General features: G+C 41.3%; 2 protein-coding genes across 3 annotated transcripts in view; both read right to left on the bottom strand.

Moving 5' to 3' along the window:
- The window catches only part of AGBL4 (AGBL carboxypeptidase 4), an 880,299-nt gene that overhangs the window by 305,188 nt on the left and 555,002 nt on the right, over positions 1–20,109 (bottom strand). The gene's annotated exons all lie outside the window — the stretch shown is intronic.
- BEND5 (BEN domain containing 5) overlaps positions 14,278–20,109 on the bottom strand; it is a 31,500-nt gene continuing 25,668 nt past the window's right edge. For both annotated transcript variants that reach the window (XM_041421527.1, XM_041421526.1), the window contains exons 5-6: positions 18,740–18,953; positions 14,278–14,929 (exon numbers count right to left, since the gene is read on the bottom strand). In XM_041421527.1, the coding sequence (XP_041277461.1) occupies positions 14,769–14,929; positions 18,740–18,953 (375 nt within the window). In that variant the 3' untranslated portion in view covers positions 14,278–14,768. The remainder of the gene's footprint in view (positions 14,930–18,739; positions 18,954–20,109) is intronic.

Below are 20,109 nucleotides of genomic sequence, written 5' to 3'. Positions count from 1 at the left end.
GCTCTCAAACAGAGATATTACTGCTTTCTACAAACATCAGGACATCTCTGCTTCAGAGGTGAGACGAGGACTCGGGTACAGCTCCGCAAACGTTGACTTACGTAACTTCCCGAGCCATAGCACGAAGCGTGGTGTGCAGTGGCTGTCTGAGGGATCCAGGTGCTTCTCAGAGGAGGGATTAATAAGTGCTCATCAATGTGGGGTAGGCTGCTCCTCTTTAATTGCAGGGACGCATAAAGCATGAGTGCTTATTTGCTCGCCTGAGCAACTCCATCAGCAAATGGTGATCCAGGGACCAGCAACCCAGCCTGCCCCACACTCGGAGCCTGAGCTCCCTGCTTTGGCCATCAGGACACAAAACCTGGGAAAACTACACCCATTTGAGCCTGAGCGCTTGACAGGGCCCCCAGATATTTGTGTTGACTCAGTAATTCAAGAGTTATAATCCTATGGCTAAATATCAGCTGGCCCTCATCACTTCTCATTCGGAGAGGACAGAATGAGAAACCATTAGTTTACTTTTGGCTTCCCTACAAAACAGTGCATTCTCCCAGGCAGCAGCCATCCATTCCATCAGTGTTAGCAGAGCACTCACAGCAGAGAGGTCCTGGTCCAGGAGGGGGGTTGCTAAGCAATATGGAAATACAAACAATAAAGGAATAACAGCCACCTGCAAAAGATTTCACACCAAGCTGTACCTTGCCGTGAAAGCCTATGCTTCAAACTTCATCTCATTTGGATTCGAATTTGCCGAAATTGAATTTATAAAGAAGGAATGATTATTGTACAGAACGTTTTGAGAGATGTAAACACTTCCTTTTCCATTACTGTGATTCACTTTGGGTTGTTCTCTACTGTTAGGCATTTAAAGCATGCAGATCTGTGGAACACAATGGCTGGTTTCCTTATTACAGCACGCACTGGAAACTGCTTAAATATATTTTACTGTCAACACGTATTTGTGATTCCCATATTTAAGGAGTGACTGCTACTCTGTGTACACGTGCCATCAGCATGACTGATGTCAGAACGGTGTTTGCACAACTCCACTTCGGCGAAGATTAAAAGCTGCTCCTAAGAAATCCTCTTTACAATGCCCAGCTATGCAAACAGCCCATACTAGGACATCTCACCAAAGAAACTTCCTCTCAAGGCCACCTTGCACTGGCTGTATCTGCCCTGAGCTTGAGCAATAGGGCTGCTACTGTGCAGAGGGCAGATTCCTTCCCCGTAGGCTTGGTTTGTGACCCATTGGAAAGGTTCCCATTGCCTCTAATAGGAATTCAGAGGCACTTTGCAGCACGTCCCACGCCCAGGGCTGGTCAGGGCCACAGAGCGCATGCACAGATCAGTGCACGCAACAAGATCCCCGGACTGGGGCTTCGGGATTCGATTACGCCTTTGGAATGCCATCCACGGAGTTAAAAAACAAAATATGCACCCTCTTTTTGTTGCCCTTGGACCTGGGAACCAGCACAGCTATGTGATTCTGTGTATTCCCACAAACAAAGCTAATTTGGGGTTTTTCTGGTTGCAAGTGAAACAATGGGAAATGAGGGGAAAACCCCACTTTTTGACAGCGGAAAACCTGCAAAACTGATTCACTCTAATCCTTGGCATCCAGCTCAGCCACAGCAGCACTCAGACTCCTGGCCATGTGGGAACCAAAGTGAACCCCCTTCTGTGCACTTCCACAGCAAAACCCTGAAGCAGTTTGACTTCTTTTGGCTCACAGAGAGAGGGTTTAGGTTTGCAGCCACTGTAGAGCAAATGCTCTCACACACAAAGCTACAGTTTGCTAAACTGCAGCAATTTAATTACAAATTTGAACATTTGTCATTAAAAGATTATCCTACCTGGGGCTAAATGCTCTTCTCAACCTTTGTACACAGCTGGTATAGTCTTACCCTGTACCCAGAACAAACAACAAAAGGTAATTTGCCCAGGTTATTTAGTGGGGTATTTTTCCTGGGTTTTTTGGTGGTTTTTTTTGTTTATTTTTCAGGGGTTTTTTGTTTGGTTTGGGTTTGTGGGGTTCTTTTTGGGTGGGTGTTTTTGGGTTTTTTTGGTTGGTTGATTTTTTTTTCTTTTTTAAATTAAGAAGCTTTCAGCTGGAGTTTCCTCCCTGGCTCGGAGACAAGGAGGGTGCCTGCAGAGGATGGGCAGGTAAAACTGTGCAAATCCCAAAGTGGCAACCTCTGTGGGAAGGTGTATGGTGTTTGGGATGCTGGGGAAGTGAAGCAAGGCCAGGCGGTGCTGAGGCAGCAGAGGGAATTAGACTAATCCCAGCTCCAAGGGAGGTGCCAGGTTACACAGCCGGATGCGAAGCTTAGCGTTCCCTTTCTCGGGAATGCACTCCCTCGTAACTCGGCTGCTGAGGAGATTTCACTCCACATTATTGCTTAAGCTCACAATCACTCCGTGCTTAAAGATTAATCTGCACAATAAACACGACAACAGCAACGAGAATTGGGGGCATCAGGGAGCAACATGAACATTCGGGGTGTTTTTTTTCAGGGAAATTACGCATGCAGCTCAAGAGTTGGAAAGTTCAAAATGAATCTTGTCACAGGTCCTCAAGGCAAGCAAGTACAGATGAGTGTGGCATTACCTACCATCAGCTCACCTGAGCTATTCATGTTTGATAAATACATAAAGAAAAACAATGGTGAAGCTCAGCCTGATATTCAACAGTACCATGGGGAAGTGCAGGTACAGTACCCCAGAAATCAGACCCATCGAAATACCAAAAAATGGCTAAAATTTTCAAGCATCACTATTTGAAGCTACCCAGGAACCTTTAAAACATAGCTCCCATTAAATTTATCTTCCAGATGGCTTTCCAGATCCCAGCCTCCAGTTTGCACCGACATTCCCCATTTTATAAAAGCCTTTGCATGGTTTTCTGATAAAGAGCATACAGTGCTATTTTATAAGTTTTAGAACAGAGGAGTTGGGATGGTGTCATCACTGCTCATTTCTGACTCAAGGTGTGACGATGAACAAGTCACCAGCTCCCTATTTCTGAGAACTATCAGTCATTTACTGGAAGGAAAACTAATTTCTCCACTGGGACAATTTGAGGCTTCATTAAATGTTTACAGACAGTTTTAGAATGGGTAAACATCTACAGAAAAGCAAAAGCAGTTTTCATTTATGCACTGGTTAAGGACAGACTCTAGAGAGACAAACTAATGGCACCATACTGGGAGGTACTATCAGTATGATGTGTCAACAGAGAAATATCAGATGGGAAGTAGAGATCCCTCCAGATGACTTTCAGAAGTGGAATAATGGAGGTGAGATTAAGTTTGACAGCAAGTTCCTACAGTGATAGGAAGTCTGCTATACATTAACTCAAAGGAAGGATAACCTCAGCAGAGGCATTGATTGCAGCTGAATTATGAGCCCTCAGCATGACAAAGCCATGAAGATATTACTAGAGAAAGGCATTTCTGGAAAGATAATGTCTCTGTAAAATATACTGTTACCACCCAAGATAAAACCCAGCACAAAAGCATCACTGATGGAGAAAGATCAGGCAAGTGCAGGAGACACTGAGTAGGATAACAGCAGATGAATTGGTGAGTGTACCTCCCAAGAAAAATTTAAAAGACAGGTCAGCCTAGCAAAGGTAAAGTGGATATGATCTCTTATAAACTCTTCAGAGACAGGGGAAAAAAGCTGCTCAAATTCGGCAGCAGCCCAAGAACAAATAAATAGACTGCTGCTCATGAGTAAATTCAGACTCAAAACTGGGTGGGGGGGAACAAAATAATCAATGTCCTGGAGAACAATGTTTTCAGTTTATCTGCCATTAGCATAGAAAAAGCCAAACTGGAACAGATGAACCTGTGGAACATTGGGACTTCAACAGCACAGGACCAGTAACTTTGATCCTGTGTTACAAGTCCACAGCAGGTCCAGACTCTTCCAGGGCTACAGAAGAGTGGAACAGATATTCTTGGAAAACTTTCCAAAATGGGCAAGGAGACCCTTACATCTTCTAAATTCTTCATTTCTTCCTTCCAGACTGTAATGTTTACTTTAACTTACCCAAAATATCATCTTATTCCTCCACGAGCCCAAGCCTTCCAATTAAACTGAACTATCTGACACATTCATACAGTTTGATGTGACCCGCAGCAAGGCAATTCAGGCTACAGCTGGAAAGATTATTTCACTATTTATTCCCTCTTTCAAGAAAAACCACATATATATATCACAATGTATGAATTCCTGTGCTCTTTTTAATACATCCTTCCCCGGGTTTCATTGTGTATACACCCAGTATCCATAACGCTCAAGACACCACCCACATTTTCTACCATCATCTTTAATACAGAAAATTCATTTGTATCCTTCTACAGGCAAGATAATGCCAGATGAATTTAGGTAAACAAGAGATTGTCACATAGCTTCCAGCCCTGGAGTCAGTGAGGGATTAGCAACAACAGGACTTTCTGTCCTGTGCTCAGGCTCCACTAACCAGTGCCAGGGGATTCATGGCTCTGCAAGGATGTAGGTCATGCCAGAGGGGACACAGGCAGTCCTGCAGGAGCCTGCAGGCAATTAAAAGCAGTGATGCAGCTGAGCATCACCACAGGCAGTGAAAAGGGACTTCCCCTGAGACTGGAAATGGCAGGCAGAACGATCTATTCATCTTCCATGTCCCTGACAAGAAGGGATGACTTGGTTATAAAACCTTTAAAATGCAATGAGTCACTTCTCAAAAGAGGTCACTGAAATTTTGTCATGACTCACTTCTCAAAAGAGGTCACTGGTTACTGAAATTTTGCTGAAGTATTTAATACAGAGAAAATCCTTGAATAACAAATATGAATCCCTTTAATCATACCATACCTGATTCTTCCAGTAAGTACATTTGGGGTACCTGACAGTCCAAGTGGGAAATTCTCACAAGCAGAGCAGAGGCAATACTGGCCAACAAACCATCCCTCTGCTAAAAAAGCTCTACTAAAGTTCATTTCCCAGACCAGAAAAGAGTTTGTTACCCAGCAATAAAATAAAAGATCCCAGACTTCTGTGGAACTGCCTGTATAGTCCTTGCTCAAGGAAGAGAATGCCTGAGCAGTGGCTGCACACAAAGCACCACCCACCCCAAATGCATTCAGCAAACTCTGCAGCCTGAGCAGCTGCTGCAGCTGAGCTGCCCTCGGGAATGGAGCCAGTGGGACTCTCTGGATCTCACCACGGGTCAGGTATTGATGAGAAGCAAATGTCTCACACACAGAGGATGAAAATCCAGCAACATCTTGCACCACAAAGGTGAAACCTCTCAGGTACAGGTTCTACCTGAGCTCCCAAACAGCTCAAATCGGATTAGTCGGGGAAGCAAGGAGACCTCAAGAGAAACTTCTGCACCACCCATAACCCTGCAAAACATCACCAAGGCCTTGCCCAGAGTGTTTAACAATCCTGCAGCACTGGGGTAAGGGCATCAACTGGTTTCTGCCCTTGGTATTACAACATGCACTTAAACTGCTCTGATCTAACTCCTCCCATCATTAAGCTGCTAGTTAATTAAAACCGACCCAACCCCTCCCAAACCACGTGGGAAAGGGCCACCTTCCACCAGCCCCAGAGAGGGAGGAAGCCCAGACTAGGCAGAACTTTGCCAGTACTTTTTTTCTTGAGGTGACCAGATGAGGGTCATCATTTTAACTAGATCACCTCAGGGATGATATCCTGTCCATGCTTTGGAAGCTGGACAAACCAGCATGTGAGCTTTCAATTGGCAGAGATATTAATTTCAAATCAATAAGAAGTATAAAAATATCAATAGGCATTTAGAAGTGAAACATTAATTACTTTTCAAAGGGTGCAGTACACAAATTTCCTGGTGTCTTTACAAATAGAAATAAGTCAATAACATGATTTCATAACATTTATAAATGACTAAGTTAATTAACAGGGAATCTTCAGAGAGACGATGAAGAAAATTTAGAAGAACCTTGTCTAGCACAATTCAAAATTCTCAAAGGAAGGAAGCGACTTCTTAGAAGAGATTAATTGTAAGTTTTTTTACTTTACCTTGATAGAATATCTGTTTACATATTTAAGCTGGTTTTGACCTTCAAAATTCTGGCATAGAACAATTTTCATTAAACCATCTCAGTGGAGGAACTTGGCAGTTCCTCATCTCATCTCTGAGGTTAAGAGAGGATATTGAGCATTTAGCAGGGATAGTCAAACAAAATGTGTGTAACTCCTATCCAAAGCAGCCTTTAATTTATCACAGCAGACACAGCAAGTGCTGATGCAGAGCAAGCTCTTCTGTCAAGTCTGAACCCTTCTTGGGACTTGGCTGGAGGCTCCAGAGTGAAGTAAATCCACAAAAGTTGAAGTTTCTCCCTAAGGAGACCTTACCCACTTCTGAGAACATATCACAACATAATGGTGATAACTCTTCCCCATCCTTTGGCAATTCAAAGGTATCTGCAACCAAGGAAACCCTGCATGTATCCTGAAGACACGTTCCACAGGAGTAAAATGGCTCTGGCTTCCCTTTCTTCTGAGTATTATTACTTCAATATCCTATTTTCTGTGAAACTGTTCACCTGCTGCCCTTCACAGCCCTGCTGGGCCCTGTCACCCACCTGCCTGGCCCAGCTGTGAGCACAGGAATAAACAGCTGGAAAGCAGGAAGAACGTGCTCTGTCTCCTCACTGGCATGTGAGTGGTACAGAGCCAAAGAGTGAAGTGGAGCAGAGATAAACACTCATTTGAAGAACAACATTTCCAGGACAGAGCTATACTTAGAGTAAAAAGGAAAAGACACTGGGACATCAATTGGTTAAATATCAAATTATATCAGGGATTTTTTTTTTCTACAAAATTAAATTAAGGTTGGCCCACAAAATGAAATTAGTATTGTATATCACATTTTAATACAAAGTGACGTGTCCTAAACCACCAGATTGTATCACATTAACTAAACCAAACACTCATATAGAAAGTATTTCCATAAAACTCAAATGAGTTTGAGTAGGCATACAGGAAAAGTATTTCAAAATGAGTCAGTCATGACCTAGAAAATCTGTGGTGGAAGGAGAGTGAAGGCACTCAGTCTATTGGGGTGTTCACAAGATGCAGAAATACTGAGGGAAGATAATATGACAGGCAAATCAAGAACTAGGAATAAGTTAAGCCAGAGAGACTCACAGAGAAATAAGGCACGAGTTGAGCAGTGAGGATAGCACTAAGCACTGGAATAAACCACTCAAGGAAAAGATGGATTTCACACTTTGATGGATTCTCAAGAATGCTTGATTTTCTGAACAGCATTGCTGTGGTCCAGCCAAGGTTTCTTTTCAAGGGAGCAGCTGAGTGAAGTTTTGTGATGTGTTCTGCAGGGAGCCACACCAGCTCATGGAATGGCCCAGCAGCCACCACAGCCTGCACACCTTCAGGCACAGCTAAAAACATCCTTAGCAAGAACCACACTTAGACCATAGAACTGGAAATGGCTCTTTCTTCCCCAGTTCACCAGGTGGCTGTTCTCACACAGCAGCTGGGAAAAGGAAGTAACAGAGGGCAGATTAAAGCCATAGATCAGAATAAATCTGTCAAGGTGCCCAATGTTTTCTAGCACTCACCTGGGCACTGCCATTAGGTGGGAAACTTCCAGGCCACTGACCCTCTGCAGAAGCAGGGAAACCTCTGAGAAATGAATGTTTTTAAGAGATACTGCTGAAAGATTTACTTATTCCATGTTATCACTTAAAGACCTCCATGTGAGAATGAAATTTTCTTTGCTACAATCTAGGCATTGGCAGGGCAGGGGGAAAAAAAATCCAACAAGAAAATGCTGCTGTGTGAAGTCCCTGAATGGCAAAGTCTGCCTTACGGTGACAGCAGCACTACCAGATCTCCCAAGGAAATGCTCTAGTCCTGTGTCAGTCACCCCCAGGAATAACAAGCAGGTATTACACTTCAGGGTCCTGCTGACAATTTGCAAGGCAGGAAACATGAAACGCTCCTGTCTTGTTCCTCTGAGGCAAGCACAGAGGACAGACTCCCATTTGCAGAAGGAACAGCATGGAAAAAGGAAGACCAGGAAAACAGGCAGGGCTGGGGACCATCAGGAACATTATCAAGTCGTGGATTTATATGGCACAGACAGATTTACACAGAATAATAGCACATCACACCTGTACACATACAGCTGTGCATGTGCAATAAATAGAAGTCTCTGGCTGCAGAAGAAAATGCTGATTTTCACATTGCTTAAAGGTTAAATTCTGGGAACTTTAAGAGTGATTGGATTTTTTTAATTAATAAAACTTTTCACTGACTGAAACCTTCAATGCCAGTTAAACTGCTTGGGATTTTGCTGTTTGGGTACTGACTTCACCTCAGTTGCATATACTAACTCTCTGTGGGAAAGGGGGAAAGGCCTACGTGACCTTTCCTCCACCTCTTCTTTGCCTTCCTGCACCACCAGACTAGGGATGCTCCTCCACATCAGGCTGGATGAGTGAATCTCAGTTACTCTGTAAGTTCAGAAAAGCCACAGAGTGAAGTTGCCCAAATCCACCCAATGTGGCAATAAACAGCCTTTCTTGGATGAGCTGCATTAAGAGACAATACCTAAAGGGAAGCCAACCCTCAAGGGTGTCCTTCCCAATCCTGGCAAGGAGGGTGGCTCCTTGCATTGTCCTCCAAAGGAGAGATGATCCTACAACAGCACCTTCAGCCTTGTTTAACTCCAAAAGGCACACCCTTGATTGCTTATTCCTGTAAGGATCTACAGCAAAAAGCACAACTTGGTCCTGAAAGATGAAAGTGTCCTTGCAAATGCAAAGAAACCAATGAGTGTCAAAAAAGTTTAATATACAGTGCAGGAAAATAAACAAAATCCTGCTTTACAGAGTTTTAGTTTTTCATAAGCGAAGACTCTTAAAGAAGTGAAAACACAGAACATTAACTTGGAGGCAATGCTTTGACCCATTCACCTTCCATCCTACACATTTTGAGAGTTATTCTCTAAAGGTACTTCCACAAATTCTGCAGAACTCCATAAGGAAAGGTAAAATCATAATTCATCTGGCTCACAAATACAAAATGTCCAAATGGACTATTTTCAAGTATCAGTGGCTTAATACCCCAACTGAAACATGGAAAAAGACATCTCCCAGAACACTGATACGAAGTTAATTACAAGAAAAATGAGAAACACATGAAAGTACATTTTGTTAAAAACTAAACTACAATTTAGTAAGATTTAAATAAACATTTGGGCTGGCATTAAAGATATATTTGAGTATAAAGGATATGAAGCTCCCATAAAGCTTTTTCATCTGAGTCTGCTGTGGAAGGGGCTGGTACCAGTGTGATATGGCACTATCAAGGCTCACTCATTCTGCTGCTGTCCCAGGACGTCATTCACATTCAGCAAGGTGAACACCAAAGGGTGTTCACAGCCAATTCTTCTAATGACCAGCCTGTCCCATGAAACCTGCATCCCTCTCCACTCCAAAAGCATGAAAGCTCAGGCCAACTATAAAGGATACACAAGCACCAACACACATCATTTCTTATCTTCTATTTCACAGAACTTTTAGCAATTGTTATATTACAATAAAAGCTAAATCACCCTCAGCCTATGCCTCTCTTGGGTTGTTCAAGAAATTTCCTGCGACTCTTTAATTTCAAATCACTAAAGACCAAAATTCAGCATGACAGTAGGTATCCTGATGCAATAAACATATATATTCATAAAGACTTCAGTTCCATTAAGGCTTTACTATCAATAAACAAGGAACATAAAGTTGATATCCTGCTAAATGTGGAGGAAACAATTTCGTTTGGAGGAAGAAATTTTCTGGCCAGAAGGCAGCACAGAAAAAAAAATCCTTTAGGCTCAGCTTCTTCCTCCCCTCCCAGACTCACTTTCACCTTTGTTCTGACCAGACATAATGCAACTTCATCTGATGCTGTAAGTGAGGTATTTGCCTCTTTATGGTAAACAAATGATCTCACAACCACAGGACCATGATTTCACTGCACAACAAGAGGTATCTGACGCACGGAATGAAAGTTATTGTTCAAACATAAACAGGAGAAATAATTGCAAAAGTAAAACAGATGAACAACCACATAAATTAATTTCTTCTTGAATCACTGCTCCTGTTGTCCAAGTCCAAATGATTCTCTTTCCCTATTTAGGAACCCTGAGGGGATGAAAAAATATCCAAGATGGTGAAATTAAAAATTAGCTATTGAGCATGAAACACACAATGATTGCACTTCATAAGGCTTTTATTGCCTCGGTGTTGTATGAATCACTTCAGAGTTCCACACTGTTATGATGAAAAAAATGACACCAATAAAGTCTGAGCAATTGATGTTATGACTTCATCAATCCGAGACTAAAGGCACACACAGAATGACAAATATTTTCAAGAATATGGAGAAAGCTGCCACCTCATTCAGAGGAGGCACAAGTTGTGTCTTTGTCTCTTTCAGAAGAGGCTTCTCATGTCAGAAAGATGGAATATTGAAATAATCCTCAGTTCAGCTCCATGTGACACAACCTTGCTTCCCCTTTCTGAAACCAGCCAGAATTGGTGCTCACCAGCTACGAACACAACTAACACACAATGAAGCTACAGCTAATACACAATGTTCCCAATTCACATAATTCTCTGAGCTTCTGCATCAAGATTGTATCATTTTAACAATGACCTGCACTTAGCTTTAATTTTTAAAAGACTATAGATTCTGGAAGTGTGAAGTAGAATTATCTTTACAATTTCAGTAAATCCCAAGAAGTTCAATTTATTGCTACTTACAACTTCCAAGAGGACAATAATCTCTGCTTAAGACAACAAAGCAGCCATCACAGTAATCTCTCAGATACAACATCAAAGGTAAGGTGCAAAGACGTGACCTCCCACAGGGAGAATGCACCTGCTTTTGACAGCCAACAACAGCTAACCAATGCAACCTTGAATTCCTACTTAGAGTTCAACTTTCACATAAGTACTTTACTAGTTTTTTAAAAAACTCTCCCATCTCTATAAAGCACCAGTAAATCCAAACCTGTTCTGGAACAGCAGAAACTAACAAATTTTTTCCCTCTCTAATAAATACTAGCTATCTTTTTTTTAATTGAGTGACTAGATTTCCTGACTCAAGTATTAAAGTCCCTGGCAGGATTCTTTCCTTTAACACAACAGCTCATATCCCTTATAAAATCACTGATAGAAAATAAAGCCTTTTTTGTTAATTCTAATCTTGCTTCCTTGCAAGTGTGCCAAAGGCACTTTAATAAGGATCAGATCATGAATATCACAAATTACTGCAGCAATGTGTGGCAACAGATCAGATTATTCATATAACAGCAATACCTCCTTCCTGCTTTGATTTAAAAAGAGTAAACTGTCACTTCCTCTTAAATCCATGTCTTTCTGATCCTTACAAATCCAGGTTTACAGTATGAGGTAATGGCACAGCACAAACCTTAGAATGATGAACGAGGGGTAATAAAAGGGTGTAATAAAACCGACTTCATTTTCTGTCAAAACTCTCTCTTGTTTCTCATGATGTACAGGTGAGAAGCTACCCTAGAGCAGGGAAAAGTTAGTAGGGACTACTTTCTATAAAGTTTCCTATGGTAGATTCACAGCAGCCGCAATATGAACAAAGCAAACTATGTACGGGCAGACACAATTATTGAAAAATTAATGTACCAACAAGAACAGCCCTGGCCATAAACGCAGCGTAGGAAAATGAAATGAAACTCACAGTTAATTTATACATCAGTTTTGCAATGCAGAAAGGCACACCCCATTAAAGTTCCTATTTTTCTTGGGTATTGCTGGAACACGTAAATGCAGCCTATTTCCCTACTTCAAACAGACACACTGGGAAACAATTGGACAACCTTGACGCTGGCTCATGGGATTTGACAGAGTAATGACCAAGTACAAGTACAAAATGTTATTCACACACCCATTACTCCCTGCAGAGCCCCCAGCATGCTGCCATACAACCACAGTGTGTAGAAATGGCTTGTTATTAGCAAAAAACTTTCCAGTATCCAGAGATTTAGTTCATGTTGTAATACAATGAAGAGATGTTCTACCTTTAATATGTCCTATTCTTTAACATGACTCAACAAAGTTTAAATACCACTTGTCCAGTCCAATGGACACACTTCTTAGCCCCCACTATGTTTCAAAGGGAACTGAACTTTTTTGTGTCACCCAAACACCCCTGTTGAATTCAAATGAAAACTAACCTGGGCTGATGAAATCTCCAGGAAAAACTTAATGAAGCTCCCAAGACACCGTGCCCAAGGAGAACATTTAAACTCTTCAGCAAAACGCAGTGTTAACATCTGATGGGACGAGTATGTCAAGGAGAAGCCTTAGAAAGGTGATGCTGGTTTTGCAGAAGGAATTAACACCTCTGATTTTTGGGGCCAGAGTGGAGTCCTAACTAATTAAACTCTAAGCTGCTTTTTCCAAGTTTCATAAAATGCTGTCTCAAACAGGCTTATCTTCTAAGAGGTACAGGTTGATCTTCTATTAAAGAATGTGTTACAAAGGAAACACATTAGTACTAAAGCCATAAAAGACTGAGGAAATTATGGACATTTTCCCCAAAATAGTGGCTTGCCTTAGCATCACTTAAAAAAACCCCAACCCTGTACATTCACAAGTCTGCTTGAAAAGGGGAAACTTGCTGTTTAAATGTTTTTTCATTGTTATCTCTATTTGTTCTTTTTAATTAATAAAAGGATACATGCACTGACATTTTAAACACTAATTTGCTGTTTAGCATCCCAAATTAGGAAACATAAACATTTATGCACTTCATTAAACACTACCTAAGAACACTTGATATTAGCAGGAGACATGGGAGGCTGCTCAAAGAAACTTCAGGGCACACATAAGACCTCTGGAAAAACACACTCCTGCTCTTCCCACCCCTCACCATGAAAGCTCTGGCTCCATCCTATGGGAAGCATGTGTTGAGAAATGAACCCTGGAAATCAGTGGGATCTGACACACCTGTTCAGCCACATGTGTGGGGTTAAGGGAAGGGACAGGAATGCAGGTGCACCAGCGGTGAAAGTGGGGGGTTCCTGTTTGGCAGCACAGCACGAGGTTGGTGCAAGGCAACCATGAAAATGGACTTTAGAAAGCATAAAGCAAACAGTTACGAGTTAAGACATTAATTACATACAGGTGAAGTACAGGGAGAAACAACCTGTTGTTTGTCTCATCTCTGCCAAGAAAGGCAGGGCAGTTCTAGCACACCTCCTCCACCTCTCCCCTCCTCTTTTTCTCCCACCCAGCCAGCCCTTTAAAGAATTATGGCATCATTTAGGTTGGAAAATACCTTTAAGATCATCAAGTCCAGGCATTCACCCAGCACTGCCAATGCCACCAATAAGCCATGTCCCCAAGTGCCACATCTGTACCTTTTATCATTTAAATACTTCCAGGCATGGCAAGTCCACGCCAGCAGCCTGTTCCTTTCCCCATTATCTACATTCACAGGACACTGAAAAAGGCTTCACCTCTGGGTGAACCAGTGCTACAGGAAGGTGATAAGAAACGGGAAGCTTTTCAAGACTACAGGAAACAGAACTGCAGTGGCAGAAAATAAACAAATGCTGACACTCAGAACAGGCAGGCTGAAAGGCAGACAATCACAGCTGTGAGCACAGAATAAACGGAAGGTCAAGTGAGATCACAAACCCTCAAAATTCATCAATCCAGACCTCAAATCAGCTCTAAATCCTTCATGAAAAGAATATTTTGTTTCACTTACAGACAACAACATATAGTTCAGATGACAAATTATTTCTAAAAACTTTGCATCGCAAGTCTAACTTCAATGTAGAAAATTATTTTTATTTGTAATTAAAATTTGTGCTAAAAGTGTCCATTGTTAAATTATGGACCCAAACAAAATTGTACTAAATTTTCTACTGTACATACTCTTGCCATAGTGTGGCAATTTTAAAAGTGTTTGAAAGTACAAATACACTAAAAAGGTAATATTTCAAGAACAATAGTATGGACACACTGAGGAACTTTATACCACAACCAGAAATCTGAAGTGTCTTGGTCCCTGAAAAAGAACCGGTTTTAGATTTATTTATTTAAATGAATTATCATGATTTTACAACTTACAGCTTTGGGTTCTCTGTTGTTCATTGTTTAGTTTTTGTTTTTGTAACTGTGATGGTAATAGTGATCTACCTACAAGATAATTGAAAAAGAAACGTTCTTTGTGTATTTTTGATCAAATATATTGTTAGAGATCAAAACAAAGATTTATAAAAACAAACGATTGAAACTTCATTTCAGAAAAAAAACACTTTGTAAAATACAGTAAAATCCTTTTCGATAGCAAAGTGAATTTTGTACAGTTCTTCCTTCTAAGCAGATGTTTTACTGCAGCTGAGATCCACTAACTCCAGCAAAACTCAACGTAGGGCAAATGGGTCGGTGTCCGCAGAACCACAACCAATGTACAACCGCAGGTAACAAACTGCAGCTTGCTGGAGAAACCTTGCAAACTTCAAGTTTTCATTGTGAGTGAACTTACAGTTTATCTTACATTAGTTAAAAGCAGTTTACACCATGACAGAACCGCTCAAAAAACGAATCAGTTATAGGAAGAGAGCAACGCTTCAATTCGTCTTCTCCCATCAGCAAAAATGCCACACAAATCAAAAACCAACACTTAAGTAAAACACTAAGACTTTATTAAAAATCCAAAATTTATTGCAAATTGTACTTTGCAATTTCCCTCCTTTCTTCATTTTTACATGATTTATTGATATCCATGATTTTTTCACAGATGTACTTGTTGACTTTGGAGAGTCTCTGTGCAATTTCAGTTTCATCCACAGTTTCTTGTGCTATTCTATCATACAAACATTCTGGGGAGAGAAAAAAAAGGAAAGAGTCATTAGGATATTTTTAGAAAACACAATAGCCCTGAGTTGGGCTGACTACTCAAGAGACAGCAGTGAGTAAGCACTGTGTATATTTGTTGCAAGACAGAGAAGCTTTCCTTGATTCACTGTCTATCTTGTTTAACTCAAGATTTGTCACCAGGCTTGAATCAGTGGCATGACCAACTTCCAGTTATGCTGTGACTACATTAATAGGCTTTCCATACAGAAACAAGGCTAAAGCCAACCTTTTACAGTGCCAGCCTTGCCTGCCTGACCCCTGCACTTGTCTGAATCTCCACAACAGATTTAATCTCTTCCCAGGTGAAGTGTCCCACCAGAGCTGTACCCACAGTGAGTCACTCCCACCTTCACCCCTTCAGGAGGGTATGGAAATGACAATGCTCAGGAAGAGAAGCAGTAACCAGCAGGAGAACACTTTAACTCATTTATTTCATCTTTTGTATCTCTTCCCCATACATGAATCTCCATGACTTTATCAGCTGCCCTGTCCCTGGGCTTATTTCACTTTTACTGGCGGATTATTCAGGACAAGCACCATCTCCTTGCATGTTTGATCAATACACTTTCTGAAATACACATTATCTGGAATACAAAAAGCAAGCAATAGCAGTAACTGCAAAAACAATGTGGGCAGTGAAAGTTGAGACAATTTTTCTTCCCGGATTTGGAAGTTTGGTGCCAGAACCCTGCAGAAGTTACTGAAATCTGAAGTGGTGCAACACATATAACTCCTTAGTGACAGGCAGGTTTGAGATTTTTTGATTTTCATAAACAGACCAACGTATTTTGTTGTGTAAGCTTCTCAGACTGGTTAAACAAACTCTGTTCTGCTTTGCCTAGTGATCTATTCCATTAGCTGTTTATGGCTTCATATACAGAAAGCCATAGAGATTATAGCTTAATTAATGTGCTTTACAACATTTCTAATGCACCATATTAAAAAGTTATGAAAATTAAGTACTATGCATTCTTTGTAGTTCATTTGGAAACCTCTGAGAAGTTTTATAAAAGGTTATTTTGCATTAACAAGGTTTATAACTGTGCACATCCATCATACTTTTTATCATTTCTTTATTACATACTACACAGTGGGGATTTTTAAGAAGCTATACAGATATCAGACACATTAAGAGCTAATGTTGTCATTCAAAAATCTATTTTAAATAAGTTAGTCTGTGTCCACACAATGATGAGAACATCTAAAGCAATGTGAATTTTATGTTGTAAGATGTACTGAATATAAAATAAATGAAATTAACCAGCATGCAGCCTGATACCTGAAATGCTGATCATTCGTAAACTAGGATTAGAAATACGACACCTAAGAAGAGGCACATCACATCACTGGGAGCCTGAAGAAAGTGTGTTTGCAGGACATCAGCTGGCCTTACAAGAGTGTCAGAACACTCCCAGGCAGATACACCCAGTAAGGTGAACTCCCAGTGAAAGACAGGCTGTGTTGCTCCTCTAGCCACAAAGTCAAGCAAAGAATCACTTGACAGAACTCATTAAAAAGCTGTAATTTTAAAAGACAGATCCTCAATCACAGTTTTTCCTCTCCATCTCTTCCATTTTTGTGAGGGGGTGCAGAAATAATAGTTTAGTACTTGCATAAGGATACTGGCTTAGGGCTTCAAAGAGTAATTTGGAGGTTCTGCTCCCTTGTCTTTTGGCTTTACAGGAGCACAGAGACACCCCTTGGTACTGCTGAATACCCAAGATTCAAGTAGACCTCAAAGGCTAACCAGGAGCTTCACTACTTTTTGTGATGCCTGATCCAAATCACTAGCAATGGAAAACTCCCTCAAATCTCAACTATTTGTCCCCTTGCTGGTCATTTGTTTGTTTTTGTTTTGCTTTCTTCTCCTTGGTGGGGCAAGACCTGCTAACACTGACGCAAAGGACACGACAACATGGAAAATCATGGTTATGAACTACCCAGTCCCACTGATACAGGCAGCCTGACACCTCCAACACTGGCCATGCAGATTAACTGCTTCAAGAGGAGATTGTACAGGCTGGAGTCTAACAAAAGGGAAATCAGAGACAAGGTGAAAGAAACAATAAAAAGAGGAACATGGAAAACCAGGGCATGTAACAGCAGAATTCAAATGAGGGTTGAGGCTTGAAGCAGAAGTATGACAGAAAACACAGAAAAATGAGGAAATAGAGAAGGGCTGAATTGCTGGTGAGTGTAAAGGTATGGAAGAGAAGAAAGGGAAGGGCCCCATCTGCCTCTCATCAGGTACCTGTTGGAGTAGACTCCCAAACTCACTGTAGCCAAAACAAGGGGAGTTAGAAGAAAGCTGTCATTTAAATGCTCGAGCAATATAGAGTAGCCCTGACAAAAGCAGAAGAGGAAATTCTCACAGAAACAACTTTGCCAGCAGCACTGAGGAGCAAGAGCCTCCAGCAGGGAAACCGGAAACCACATTGCAATGGGCCAGTGGAAAATAACCCCCTTGTGCTGCGTGCTTGTAAACGCACACCAGGGCAACCAAGTCTGCTTCCCATTTGGGAGAGCCACTGCCACAGAGTGGATTCCTTATGGGGCCAGTATGTCATTGCTCAGCTACATGTGTAAGGATTGTACCTAAAGACCCCAAACAGAACTACAAAATCAGCATGGAACAGCTTCCACTTCCAAATATAATCTTGAAGCAGATTAGTGAAAAAAAACCCCATGTCCTTTACTCATTTCTTATAAACTAAGAAAGATGACAGTACGGAGATAAGTTTCCAATTTCTCCCCACACAACACAGACGCAGACACACGCACACACTCAGAGTGGAACTGTATTCCTTACTCCAAAACACGGTACTTTCATGGCAAATTACACCACCTCTTAACGAGTTCACAGTTAAGAGCACACAGCAACTAAGAACAGGAAATGCAGAATAATGAAGCTCTACCAAATGGGGAGGTTTCTTTCAGCCCTACTGCAATTTAGTACAAACATAAAACCTAAAAATCCAATTTCAGTATGCATTCCATGAGGAAACAACTCAGTTCTGACTTAAAAAGAAGCCTGAAATACCAAGAGAGACAGAAATGATGCAACACAGGCATGATGATACAAAGGGACTGAAATTCACCATTCAGTTTAAATAAAGGAGAAGGCCTACTCTCTCTCAAAGTACTACACACATGGACTCAGGCTTGCAGTTACGGAAAGCGTCATTGCAATTTTCCCTACCAGATGAGGTCAGCGATTTACACTTCCTGTCCAAATTCCAATTCAAGTGCAACAATTAATTTTTACTATTTCCATTTTCTTCACTTAAAAGGGTAGAACTATTCTTTCTTGCCTTTGAAGGTATGCGTATTTTTATAGTCACAGCTATAATGGTTTCTGTGCCTCATGCCAGAGCTGGTTATGTTCTGGATAAAACAATGTCGTAAAGCTACTCTCAGTCTTGTTTAAAGGAATATATGCACTTTATAAAAATCAGCATGTTACAAATGAATTCTAGAAAACCATGTTGTTCTCCAGGCTCAGAGTCCTGCCCTGCAAGTGGTCTAAAATGATGATCTTTTCAAACCTTACTGAAGTCAATGTACAACTCTTCAGCTGTGGAGGCCTGCACTGTGCACAGCTATTGCAATGTGTTTTAGTGTTCCTGGGTATGTATGCACTTCACAATGCAATAGCAATCTGAATTACAGTTTTTAATCAGTTAATTTTAAATGAGCTGAAAAGAAGCATCTTTCAACTCGGTGATTAATGGTTAAACTCCAAAGCAGGAAGCAAAAGTTTTCAAATAACCTACCTCTGACAATGCTTAATTTGTGAGGTGAGAGAGGTGGCTTGGGAACGGCATCTTTCTTTTTTTTGGTTGCAACTCCTGTGACACTTCTGTTCTTGAGAACATCTGTTCCCCAAATCATAACCGCTAGATTTTTTGTATACTTTGAATCTCCTTGTGTTACTTGCAGCTGGTGCCATTTCTCCTCATCTACCCAAATTCCACTGCCAAGATGGACCTAGAAGGTAGTAATAATAACAACTTATCTATGGTATGTAGCACACAACAGTATCCAAGTGCTGTAGGAACATTAATATTAGGAACTAAAATAACAGTGATTAGGGCTGCACAAATCCATTTTGCCTAACTCTGAAACTCTTCCAACTTTGTGGGTCAGGGAGTTCAAGTCAACCTCAATATATAATATAGTTCCTTTTAGTAATTCCTACTTTTCCCCCCCACATAACCTCTCTCCTGAAAGACTGTGGTCAGGAACAGAGATCGAAGAAGGAAACAGTGTACACATCCAGTATTATATAATTATGCAGAGCATATAAACCAAGCAGTTGCACCAGCCTAATTCAGGAGCAAGATGAAACACTTCCCTTTGGCTAAAACAGACTTTACCCAAAGCATATTCCAGAGGCAGTAGAGACAGAATTACTTCCTAAGTTGTATTCTGTACCTGTTGGCAAGACCCAGACTGATTGTTTGAAGTAACTGGAAGGGGAGAAAGGATTTTGAGAGCTCCAATTTCAATATAAGCCAGGAGAGTTTGGAAGCTTTGTAAAACTTCCAGTTCTAATATAAAGTGTGTCTATCATGTACGATCAATGTAAATGCACCACATGAATACTGTTTTGTGGTTAGGCAATGACCCATTGCAGCAACATCATAAACTTCCCATTATCTGAACAATGGGAAGTCGAGGTATTTCACTGAAGTAGTAAAGCAGGATAATATGGCTACTGGGAAACACAGTGTGAAGCCACTGGAGAGTCTCCATAAAGAAGATGCTCAAGTCTGGTTTTGCTTATTAGCCTTGCTCAGCACTGACTCTGCTTGGCTGTCTCCCACAGGGCTACCCTATATCTCCACCCCAAGATTCCCAGCGCTCCAGTCTCAAGACAAATGCCAGACAAGAATCCGAGCACCATCCTTAGGCTGCCACTACGCGTTTGAGCTGACAGCCCTGACAGTCAGGACACCTTCAGCACCAGCACAGAGGTAACTCCACCAGTAACCAGCACCAGTCTGACACAAGTGTGACCAGGACACACACGCTGGCCCTGCATGGAACCACAAATACTTTGTACGCTGTATGTCCATGCTCCAGCTCCTGGAGCACAGCGCAGACTCCTGAACTACCTCTGCACACAGCAGCTTTGCTCACA

Source organism: Onychostruthus taczanowskii, unplaced genomic scaffold (genome assembly GCF_017590055.1).
Source record: "Onychostruthus taczanowskii isolate IOZ18803 unplaced genomic scaffold, ASM1759005v1 scaffold7, whole genome shotgun sequence".
In the NCBI taxonomy this organism is placed as follows: domain Eukaryota; kingdom Metazoa; phylum Chordata; class Aves; order Passeriformes; family Passeridae; genus Onychostruthus; species Onychostruthus taczanowskii.
Note: the sequence above shows the minus strand (reverse complement) of the source record. Positions and strands in the feature narration are given on the sequence as shown.